The sequence below is a fragment of the Dreissena polymorpha genome, chromosome 5, assembly GCF_020536995.1.
Source record: "Dreissena polymorpha isolate Duluth1 chromosome 5, UMN_Dpol_1.0, whole genome shotgun sequence".
Classification (NCBI taxonomy): Eukaryota; Metazoa; Mollusca; class Bivalvia; order Myida; family Dreissenidae; genus Dreissena; species Dreissena polymorpha.
Genome location: NC_068359.1, coordinates 57,352,713 through 57,365,706, shown reverse-complemented (window position 1 = coordinate 57,365,706; position 12,994 = coordinate 57,352,713). Strand labels below are relative to the sequence as shown.

General features: G+C 33.8%; 1 protein-coding gene across 8 annotated transcripts in view; it reads right to left on the bottom strand.

Annotated features, from left to right (window-relative positions):
• LOC127832501 (forkhead-associated domain-containing protein 1-like) overlaps positions 1-12,994 on the bottom strand; it is a 102,724-nt gene that overhangs the window by 76,448 nt on the left and 13,282 nt on the right. For 6 of the 8 annotated variants that reach the window (XR_008026930.1, XR_008026933.1, XR_008026929.1 and 3 more), the window contains exons 3-7: positions 12,517-12,648; positions 12,044-12,100; positions 5,593-5,849; positions 4,867-4,934; positions 2,969-2,998 (exon numbers count right to left, since the gene is read on the bottom strand). Coding sequence is in view for 2 of the 8 variants with exons in the window: in XM_052358002.1 (XP_052213962.1) it covers positions 2,969-2,998; positions 4,867-4,934; positions 5,593-5,849; positions 12,044-12,100; positions 12,517-12,648 (544 nt within the window). In the remaining 6 variants the exon portion in view is untranslated. The remainder of the gene's footprint in view (positions 1-2,968; positions 2,999-4,866; positions 4,935-5,592; positions 5,850-12,043; positions 12,101-12,516; positions 12,649-12,994) is intronic. The other 2 variants (XR_008026931.1, XR_008026932.1) reach the window with 2 other exon arrangements.

The window sequence follows — 12,994 nt, the reverse complement described above, 5'->3', positions numbered from 1 at the left end:
TTCCTTTGTTTAAAATGTTTGAATAATCAGTTATAAAACACATATAAAACAGAACATGCTAAGCATAAAGACATCAGTTGAATTGATACTTGTACTTAACAGCTCTATTTTTATTTGAATATTAATATAACAAGGGCTGTTTGTAAAACATGCATGCCCCCCATATAGGCTGTCAGTTGTAGTGGCAGCCATTGTGTGAATATGGTTTTTGTCACTGTGACCTTGACCTTTGACCTAGTGACCTGAAATCAATAGGGGTCATCTGCCAGTCATGATCAATGTACCTATGAAGTTTCATGATCCTAGGCCTAAGCATTCTTGAGTTATCATCCGGAAACCATTTTACTATTTCGAGTCACTGTGACCTTGACCTTTGACCTAGTGACCTGAAAATCATTAGGGGCCATCTGCCAGTCATGATCAATGTACCTATGAAGTTTCATGATCCTAGGCCTAAGCATTCTTGAGTTATCATCCGGAAACCATTTTACTATTTCGAGTCACTGTGACCTTGACCTTTGAACTAGTGACCTGAAAATCAATAGGGGTCATCTGCCAGTCATGATCAATGTACCTATGAAGTTTCATGATCCTAGGCCTAAGCGTTCTTGAGTTATCATCTGGAAACCATCTGGTGGACGGACGGACGGACCGACCTACCGGCATGAGCAAAACAATATACCCCCTCTTCTTCAAAGGGGGGCATAAATATTTGAAAGTAAAAACCTGAATTGAGAATTTTTGGGATTATGGATTTGGGAAACAAAATAATATACTTTTTTTTATTCGGAATATGGCTGTAAAACAGCTATAAAATTAGCAACAAGTCAACACAAAAAATACTTCAAATATAGGTGGAGTATGGTCACAATTTTAAGTCAGATTAAGTATCAAGGCTGAGATTTGATTTATGGTTAATACTTTTATTTAAACACATTTCTGTAATAATTTTATTCAGCTATGACACAACTCAAGATACTTACATTAACAAATGTAATGGCTTCAAATCTACATAGTAAAAATTACATAACAATTACACGCGCTTAAATGCAGACATGATCAAATCAGGTCTCATGGTAAAGGGGACCATTACGTCATAACAAACAAGAGCTGTCACCATTGGATGACTTATGCCCCCTGTAAACGCTTGATAGAAGTTATGAGCTTTTTTCAAAACCTAAACGCTGATTTTGAAAACTAAACGCGGACGCTAAGTTCAAGGTCAAGGTCACAGGGGTCAAAATTTGTGTGCGTATGGAAAGGCCTTGTCCATATACACATGCATGCCAAATATGAAATTGCTATCTGAAGCGACATAGAAGTTATGAGCATTTTTCGAAACCTAAACGCAAAGTGTGACGGACAGACGGAATGAAAGACAGACGGACAGTCTGATCACTATATGCCCTCCTTCGGGGGCATAAAAAGTTGAAAATCTACATGTGAAATTAAACAAACAACTACACTAACTGAACACACACAGAATCAAAGCTCCGAGAGACAAACAACTATAAAGGTACATGTATGTGAAAGTTACCTATATTGAGACAAACTTTTATAGTAAAGAGTAGTGCAGGCTAGATGAACATGTTCACCCAATACTGTATGTGATGTAAATGAATGACAGTAATTGAATGTCAGCTTAGAATTACTATTGCAAAACAATTACAATACAATTTATTATGTTATTTTTTCTCACTTTTTATTATTTTAGGATTGTTTGATGATTCAATACATCTTCAATTACTGAATACTTACTTACTATTATTCACAAATATAGTTCCAACAGAGCATGTTTGAGTTCGTGCCCCATGACTATAACAATTCTTAAGAATAAGCCTTAACCCTTTCCCACTTAGAAAAAAAGTGAAAATGGCTATTTGCAAACAGCATAAAACCAGAACAGCCTGTGAGTAACTTGCAGCCTATTCAGGTTTTATGCTGTTTGCTGCTCATCAGAATCTAAGGTTTGAAGATGAAGCTTTAAAACCTTGAATCTAGTAAGAAATGTCTTATATTAAATGTAACTTTCTAATGGACTACAAATGTGTCAAAATACATATCTAAGTGGTAAAGGGTTCAGAATAAGCCTTAATCTCAATGCAATTGGAGCCCCATCATGCAAAAGTGGGGCTTATCCAATATGTGGCCAGCACAACTCCAAACCAGCCTGCGCAATGACGCAATCTGATCAGGAGCTACAGTGTTTGCAAAGGAGACCACTTAACCTTACTTGACTTTCATATCTAAAAGGGTATCTCTTGACCAGACTGTGTGGATTTGGCATAAGACCTGTTTTTGCATGATGCTACTGATGTTTAACATCATCAAATTTAACCCTTTACCACTTAGATACCTATTTACATATTTGTAGTCCTTTAGAAAGTTAAATTTAATTAAAGACCTTTCTTACTACATTCAAGTTTTAAAGGCATCATTTATAACCCTTAGATACTGATGAGTAGCAAACATCATAAAACCTGAATAGACTGTGAGTTACTCGCAGGCTGTTCTGGTTTTATGCTGTTTGCACATAGCCATTTTCACTTTGCTTCTGAGTGGGAAAGGGTTTAACCAACAGCTATTTTGATGTTAAATACTTGTTTCAAATTGAAGAATTGTTTAATTATATATAAATAAAAGCCAAATATTTCAAAGATAACAAATTATAAATCTATATACCTCAAGTCTGTATTCAAATCAATTAAATTCATGTTGACCAATTAGAATGCTTGCTTATGATCAAAATGAATATTGATGTGAAAGAAAATTGGGTGAAAATTATTGGCAGACATCTTAGAAACATCCACTAGACTATACATTTTTACAAATGAAAATGCTTGTTCCATGTAAACAAAGCATCTCGTTGACAATTTCTTAATATTCAGATGTACTTCTTACGAAGATAATTAAGAACTTTCATAGTAATGGGAACATAATGGCAAGCACCAAGATGTGATAGAACTACCTTGTACGGTCCATGCTTTTGTATTTACTGCTGCAAAAGTATACAATGGGATTAAAATAAATGAAAATCATGAACAGCAATGACAAGAAATGAAGGTATTCTAAAACAGTGTCCATTCTAGACCAAGCAAATGCACGATTCGTGCTTTTTTTTTTTTAATCTAGCATTTTTGGCATGTTTGCGAGAAATTGTGTGTGCTCAATATTCAAGAGAATTTTTTAAGATAAAAGACATTTCAGTTTCGCCAAAAATGTAGAGCAGGGTTACCATTGTCTGTCAATTACATGTATCTCCTAACCCAACAAAAGCCCGACTAGTGTAGCGTCGTTTTATTGGAAAATCGATATTTGCCAATGAGAGCGAATGCTTTGAATGAGCGACAGCACATGAAGGCAGTCAATACCTGCAGTGAAATCATGCAGATGAGGCATGACATAATTGCCATCAGCGCATGGTTTTGTGTCAGTCATTTAGCTTAAGTATACCTACCGCACTAATCGAACCCTACTGTGAACACTTTCATGATGAAACAGTGGACAGTTATTTAGACAACTGATGATGGAAATGGGGGGTAATCCTCGTGGAAATTGTGAATTTCATGCATAATATTGTCAAAAAAATAATTTGACATGTTAAGTGTTTTAACCAATTATCATTTAATTCATTACACACTCTGTAATATTTATGTTTTGTTGAATTCTCAAATGAGCATAGTCGGAAATGCACTCCTTAATTTTAATGTTGAGGCGACGCTACAAAATTCTAGCTTTATAAAAGTACTTATGTATTTTGTGTTGATCCTTTTTCTTTATAAAAAGTGTGCAAAAGGGCTAAGCCCTGGATATCATGAAGAGCATGCATATCAGTAAATGGTTATTTGTATTATTTAAAATGAAACAGAAATATCATGTGAAAACATATTTTCGTTTTTAAGTCAAGTCAGTGCAATGCTATGGAAAGTGCTGTTTCATTTAATAGCAGTTACCATAGTATTTATCTCACCTAACAGTATTTAATGATGTTTAAAGCAAAACCATTAAACATTAAAACTAAAATGTAATGCCCCCCCCCCCCCCCTGTTTTTGAATAATCCCACCTACTTTTTCAAAGTGAGGGGGGAATTTCCCGCATTCTTTAAGTTTCTAAAATAGACACTGCCTTTAATATGTAAACTAAATATTTTATAAACATATTTTTGATTATCTGACATGTGAAGATTATATTTATTCTAAAAATATGTATATTAGGATATGGAAAAAAAATCCAAAAAAATCTTGGCATTGTATATCCTCTGAATTGAAGGTAAAGCTTTGATATTTAAGTAAAAAAACCACCAAAAGCCCACCAAACAATAAATGTCTGAACAAAGAAGTCAAATGGCGTTGAAATAAACAGTGATCAAGTTTGCTTTGCCTACAATATGAAAAAAATTGCAATTTTATTGTAAGAAAGTATTCACACTTCACATCATTATTGCAAGCTAACAAGGTCAAACCAATATCTGACAAAATTGCCAAAAAAAACACTCCTACAATGGTAAACACATTTGAAAGACAAAATTGATGGTTTCATGTCAAAAACTGTATTTGCCATAAATTCACATCTCCTCAAGACTCAATACCTCAACAGATTTTTATTCTAAACTGGATATGAGAAATTAATTTGTCATATGTATTTTTAAAATAATATGAGAATTGTCAAAAATAAACGGAACAAACAAAATGCTAACATTGAAATTATCACCTTTATTTTGGAATTAAATACAACATTCCAATCTAATTAGAAATGATTTTTCTCAACCATCTTTGTTGAAGCTTTATGACAAAAGAAGAAGTGATTTTAATCTGGACCACAAAATACAAAAACAAATATTTAAAAAGCAAAGAGGGAAAACTCACTTCTTGGAATAGGGGAGGTAATTCCTGCTATGGTGGAGGTGTGCATTGTGCTGCCAATATTCTGGAGTCTGCAAAACATAACAAAAAAACAATTATTTAAAGCTTTATTTAAATCATCTGTTGCACTTACCAGTAGATATGAGATCTTGAAAAAAGAAATTAAAATGCTCACGGGTCCAAGTTTCGTGTGTTTTCATTTTGTCAAATAATTTTATAGTTGAAAAGATTTTATTTAAAATGGATTTAAAAAACCAAAATATCACACAATGTTATATAGTGCATAAAATGTACTAAAGATATAAAAAAGAAATCACATTATTTATAACAGCGTTGTAATAGACAAATTAAGTGCTATTCTGATACTGAATGATTATACATAATGGAAAGATAATTGCCACTGATAAATATATTGATCATTTCTATATCTTGAAACGGTTCAACTGTTGCTCTTCAAGTAACTTTAATAAGGAACAATAAATACATGATCAATATTGTTTTTCAATTATGAAAAGGATCAAGCATAAATATTCATGCCGAAATTTGAATGCTATTTTAGTTAATGGAAAATAATTGCACTTGATAATTATAAAATGTGGTTTCTGCATGTTGAAACATATAAACCATAAAAATGCATGTGAAAAAATGGAAAAGTCTACCACAAATAATATCTCTAGTACAATTTAAAACATAACAAAGTGTAAGTGTTTTTTCCAACTTGCAACTGACCTATCATAAGCAGAGGTAGGTCGCCGTGACCCAGCACTCAAAGGCCGCGACCTAAGAGGTGGGCGTGGCTGCGGTATCTGGGGCTGGGCATGTGCAATGGGCGCCCAATGGGTGGCGGGAACTGTGAGAGTGGGCGTGGTCAGGTAGGGCAGGCCCGCAGACTGGTTTTGTTGCTGGGTATAGATGGTCTGGTCGTCCGATATCAAGGCCAGGGTACCGGTCCAGGCTGGGCGCTGCTGGACAGGCGGATATGCAATCTGAAATATCAACAATTCATGTTTGATTTACGTTTATTTATATGCATTTCATGCAGTCTCATTGCATTGAATGCCTAGGACTGTATTCCATCAAAAGCCTTAAGACTGTTTTGCATGAAAGCCTTAAGTCTGTGTTTGATTGACACCTTAAGACTGTATTGCATTCAAGGCATTTAGATTGTATTGCATTGAAAGCATTAAAATTTTATTGCATTGAAAGTATTAAGATTGTATTGCATTGACACTTTAAGACTGTATTTAATTGGCCCCTTAAGTCTGTGTTTGATTGACACCCTAACACTGTATTGCATTCAAGGCATTTAGATTGTATTGCATTGAAAGTATTAAGATTGTATTGCATTGAAAGTATTAAGATTGTATTGCATTGACACTTTAAGACTGTATTTCATTGACCCCTTAAGTCTGTGTTTGATTGACACCCTAATACTGTATTGCATTCAAGGCATTTAGATTGTATTGCATTGAAAGTATTAAGATTGTATTGCATTGAAAGTATTAAGATTGTATTGCATTGAAAGTATTAAGATTGTATTGCATTGACACTTTAAGACTGTATTTCATTGACCCCTTAAGACTGTATTTCATTGATACCCTAACACTGTATTGCATTGAAAGCATTAAGATTGTATTGCATTAATTTACACCTTCAGATGTATATTTTCATTAACATCTTAAGATTGTATTGCATTAAACTAAGCTAGACTTAACACTCATAAGTGTGTTGCCATGGAATAACAACATATTTGATGCTTCTAAACAATCTTTAACATGCGTTCCATGCTCGGGTAAATCCCCAGGTACTCCAAGTTGAAATGTTGAGTGACTACCATTTTGCAATCAGGTTTATAAATTGGATTCATTATTCATGTTTACGTTGGTAAGACAAATAAGTTTTAACAAAAAATCAAGTATTTTCAATTTTGTTTTTGAGAACTAGTACAACGATAGTTAGAAGAGGTACAATATGTGACCAAATCAAGATTATATGCTAAAAAATAGTGTCTTTTATAATTTGTATCATCTAAAACAAATGTGGTATGTATAAACTTCTGCACTTGGAGATAACTATACTGTAAAAGTCATCAGAACTGCACTTGGAGATAACTATACTGTAAAAGTCATCAGAACTGCACTTGGAGATAACTATACTGTAAAAGTCATCAGAAAATTTTATGTAAAATGTAGGATGAGGATCACACACAATCTTGTTTATATAATTTTATTAATTGAAATAACTCATTAAAAACAAAGCAAAACCCTAAAAAAATGCACTGTATCATTTAGATATAATTATATTTAGATATAATTATTGCCTTTTATAAGTTTTATGACAATCGCATAGACAGTGTTTGAAGAAAATGCACAGAGAAAGAAATGGGGGTAATTTCTTAAAAATAACTCAAGTTTGAAGCACTTTAAGTCCTTTAATTAAAAAGTTAAAATACCATGAAAAACACAGATGTTGCACAAAGAGCAGTGTGATAGACTGACTCACACACATGGGCTAAATGACACCAATGGTTTCGTCTGCATCATATACCATTAGATTTTTGCAATTTAACCATGTTTCCAACAGCCAAACCATTTCTGCATCCCCAATTAAACAATATCTATGATAAGCCTGTTTTGTCCATGCAAGTACAGAGTTAGTACAGATTAGTGGACTAATATTCCTGTAAAAAATACCAAATTTTGCTAACCAAGCCTGAGAATACATGAATCTTTTTAACATATTATTTAGGAGTGTTTGGTTACCTTTAGGTTGATCATTTATTTTTCAAACTTGTGCAAATAGGCTTAAATACACTTCATTCTTGCTACACATTTAAATGGATTATTGAACTATGAATCCCATTTGGATTAATCCTTTTATAATACTGTAAAATTGTGGTAACTTTAACATTAGTGTTACATAACAATTTGAAAAGGTCAAGTCCCTTATTAAAAGACTTGTGGAAACATTGATAGCAAATGGCAAATAAAAATTGCTTGAGAAATGAATCCCATCAAATTAAGAGTTGTATTGCTTAAGGTATGGTTAAAAATGAATCTTAAAATGTGCACTTTATACCATAAATAATAGGGTGCTGTAAGATAATAAGAAAAATGAACTATGAAACAATTATTAATATCTTAATATAATGGACTACAATTAATAAATTAATTATTCTTATTTTACCTAAAAATGAACATAATACATTGAGATACTAAACAGTACATGCTATTTAAAAAAAACTCTCCTAAAGAAATCTTTTCAAAAAGACAAACATGACAATTTACACATTTAAAGCAGATTATTAAACATTTGTAATGATCAACTGATAAAATCGACTAGGATTTTGAATACACATAAAATCAAGTAGGCGGAATATAAGGTGTAATATTTGATTTTCAATCACTTGAAACTTCACAAGATATAACTTCAGGCATTTATCAGACATTTATGAGTCAATTTAAATGTGCAGTGAACGATATTTAGAACACTCATCAACACTGCCTTGGCAATAAATGAGCTTGGTAAATATGCTCAACATTCGAACAAGTAGCAGGTCAAACTATGCATCATTTATGTGTAGATATGAATGTATTTATGCAGGCAATGAGAATATTAATGTTCGATGGAAGGAATTGAATTATACACAAACAAGATAGATGCCTGTCAGAAACATGTGGAGCCCACAGTCAATTATCCCTTTCCCACTCAGAAGTTAGGTGAAAATTGCTAGGTACAAACAGCTGAGCATAAAACCAGAACAGCCTGCGAGTAACTGTTCAGGTGTTATGGGGTTTGCTGCTCATCATGAGTATCTAAGGGCTGAAAATAAAGCTTTTAAAACTTTAATCTAGTAAGAACGGTTTGTAATTAAATTTAACTTTCTAAGGGACTACAAATGCGTCAAAATTAGTATCTAAGTGGGAAATGGTTATAATTTAACAAGCTGTGCCTCTCACAAATTTGACTTTTGACCTTAAGTGTGACCCTGACTTTCCATAAATTGCAAAGGACTTGCTTGCTACACATGTATTTTAAGTTATTTTCAAATTGCATAATGAATAATGCATTTTGCTTATTTTGGTTAAGCTAAATTATACAGCAATTTAATTCTGATATGATACAGTTTGTTCAATAGATATTTCATTTTCTATTTATAGACTAGAACAGCTCATAAGAAAGTTTAAAAAACAAGCAAATTCATTGAATTAATATCCCCGGCCAATATGCTTCTGGACACAAAAGTGTAATATTTGACACTCAAAAAAGCATTTTTTCAAGATACAAAGGGCAATAACTCCGTTATTATCAGATGGTGTACAATGACATTTGGCGTGCATCATCCTCTTATCCATTATTTATACTCAAACCAAGTTTCAATGAAACCCGCCAAAGCACTTCCAAGATACGGCTCCAGACGGACGGAAAGACGAACGGACGGAAAGACGAACGGACAGATGGACGGACAACACCAAAACAATATCCTTCCGCCTATGGCGAGGGATAAAAATATTCAAAACAAAAAAAACATAGAAAATCTGACAAGACATGCCTACAAAAATCATGGCAAATCAAGGAAAAATATAGAAAAAAAAAAGAAAAAAAATAAAGATAAATGTTTGTAATGCTGCTTTTGCGTTAAAAAATATGAAAAACTCAGATTTTACTGTTTAATTTTTTATATTAATTTAGTAAAACATGCACATTTGTACTAAAATTTCTTTATACTGTACACGTTGAATAATTAGCAATTAACCAGTCTACTACTCATGAACGGGGAAATTTATGGTGTACAAACTGGTCCAAAACTATTCTTAACTGTCTGGGATGGTTTATAAACCGTCCCAGACAGTTTGTAAACTGTCCCGGACAGTTTACTAAACTGTCCCGGACAGTTTCTTACTTTTGAACCGCTTGTGCGTCTGTAAACTGTACGGGGCGATTTATTTTGTGGATTACAAACTGTCCGGGACAGTTAAGAAACTGTCCGGGACGTTTTCCTAAACTGTCCCGGACGGTTATTGTAACAGGCATTAATTATAGTACGGCATAGGTTCTGAAGAGGAGTCAATCAACCAATCAGAACACATGTAACACTTCGCATTTGTGTGCCATTTCGAAAGTGAGAATCTCCTTTTTAGTAACGTTTACTCGAGTGATTGTTCGTTAATTTAACAATGTACGCGAATATGGACAGAGATCAGTTTTTAGAGACTTGTCGGGATGTGTTTAATTCCATAACAAGAACTTAAGAGACAAATAGGTCCCTTAAGGTGAACTTGTAAATTGCTTACTTGAAAAATGATTATTCAGTCTTTTAAACCGAACAGTCTATTAAACCTGTTCGGTTTAAAAGCTGCTTCCTTCTATGTATAAAAAATGCACTGTAAAAGAAGAAATTCATTACCTATGTCAGAAATACTTTGTGGGCAAATACATTTATTTCGAGTATTTAAAATATTCATTTTTTACTCTGGCGTGTTTGGCAGCAATGATTGATTGAATATTGTTAAATTCATGTTTTGTCCGAGAAAAATAGCGTCGCTCGAGATGACAACGATATTACATTACGCTCATAAAACTTCTAAAGTAAAGCATTATTGTAAGGAGTGTTCTGATTGGTTGATATAAATAATACCGTATCGGACAGTTTAAACCGTCCCGGACAGTTTACTTAACTGTCCTGGACAGTTTAAACCGTCCCGGATGGTTTATGCGCACGAACGGTCCAAAACTTTCCTAAACTGTCCTGGACAGTTTGTTTGTTAACTGTCCAGGACAGTTCAGTAAACTGTCCGGGACAGTTTACAACCCTCCCGGACGGTTTATAAACTGTCCCGGACAGTTTAGAATAGTTTTGGACCAGTTCGAACACCATAGAAATTTACATGTGGCTGACTGAGAGTTATGCATAGCATTGAAATGCTATGAAACCTTGGAAGTAAAATGTAGCTCACAACAGTAAACTTGCGAGATTTCTCTGCATAACACCTGTGGCCAGCGATTTTTTTTTTTAATAATAAACTATATTTACCTCGTCAATATGTATGTGTAGGTCAAGGCCATCCTACTCCATACCTTACAAACATTATGTGTTAGTAGCAATGGAATACAGTTGTGTTAGTATATAGCTTGGTTTGCAAGTTTATTAACACGATGCAAGTTTATGAGTATATAGTGTACAATGTATGCATTTATACATAGTAAATGAAAATCTTTGTAAAAGCACAGAAAATAAAAGTAGCAACTATACTTTAGATATAACACATGGATCTTTATACATAATATGGAGATTTGTACTACACATATCATTTGTTTTCTCGTGCAAACGGTAAATAAAAAGTAGATTTGAAAAACAATATGTGAAATCAACACCGCAGTGAATAGTTGAAATATTCATTTCAGTGCACATCAATGTAGAGCAAGAACATTTTTAGTTATGGGTTCATTGTATTAATAATCTTACAACTGACCTATTTGGAAATTCTGAGTCTTGGAAAATGGTGTGCTTTGCAATTTCCCATGCTAGTTGAAAACTCTATTTTAGCCCTGGTACTGTTGGGATTTTACTATGTTTTTTATCTTCTTTATAAAGTACTGGAAAACGGCACTAATTCCAAATTGCAAAAACTACACATTTCCGGATTGCTGTCAAATAATTCCCAATTGAAGATTTTATAAATAAAATGAAACATTTAGTTTCTCTATGCAGCTCTATGGCTTGAACTTAAGTAAATATAATATTGTCAACTTGACAACACTTAGTTATCAATTTTACAGTATTTGTGAGCAAAAAAAAAATTCCCAACGTGAAGACTACACAACGCCAGTTTTCCCTATTTCAGGGTTTTCGCACAAATTTTTCCCAATTAGGCTGGTACAGGTACTTTTCCCAATTAGGCAAAAAAATCGCTGCCTGTGGCATACTAATTAAAATCTATAATGTGCTTTTATACTTTAAAGTGACAACTGGCCATATTAATGTAAACCCCTGGTAAGTTTTAATGCATCCTGTAAAGAGGAACGGTGCTATTGCATGCATAAGAACACGAACAATACAACCAGAATTGTGCTACCGCCACCAACAAATATTGATGCAACCCCTTGAAACTGTGGTAATTACACAAGGGAGGTAATCTACATAAGGGTTGGGTGCATTCTAAAGGGAGGTAATACATACTGTGTTGGCTGAAGAATAGTTGGTTTGGTGGTAATTCTGGATTGTCTGCTGCTGTAACTAAGGAATGTTAGACAGGGATCAAACAAGGTGAAGCCATGGCTATACAAGGGAGGCTGTGTGTTCACCGCAAGTACAAAAATGTAAATGATGGAGTATATTGTAAATGTGATGCAATAGAAACAGACATGTTAAGTATCAAAGGCATGACTTTAAAGAGATCAACGTAGCTCCTGACTAACCATGCCTGACTTAAAAAAAAAAGAGGTCAGCGTAGTTTCTGACATGACTTTGCATGACTTTAAAGAGGTCAACGTAGCTCCTGACATAACATTGCATGACCTTACCATGTCAACCTGACCAGATTGCCCTATTGTGCAGGCTCGTCTGGAGCTACGCAGGCTATAAGTGCAAAAGACCCATTTTGTTATGACCAAGGTCATACATAAATAAAACTTAAATAACAAGCGACTTACTGGTGGAGGGTTTTCTATATATAGCTCATATGGTATTCCCCCAAATCGTATGACATCACCAGGAGCAAGTCGCACTGCTGCATTTTGGACACGTACGTCGTTAACATATGTACCCTGACCTGTGTTAAGATCCTGAAATAAGTGGCAAAAAAGTGTGTTTTATTAAAAGTATCAGAAAGGTCAAGCCTGCAGAGCCTTTTAGATAAAAGACTTGCAGATGTTAACTAGAATGTCACTCCTTATAGTATACCTCTTCAGGCATTTAAATTGTCTTACTTCAAATAAAAGACTAGAGGATGTTAGCAAGAATATATTTCCTGAAATTGGGTCTGTCATTTCCTTATTCCAAAATATGATATAAGAAAAGCTGATGTTAACAAGAATTTCGCTCCTGATATTGCCTTCGGATTATAATTATTCATAAAAGACGGTTAATAATGTACCAAGAATTTTTGTTTACATATTGGTGAAGGTGTTT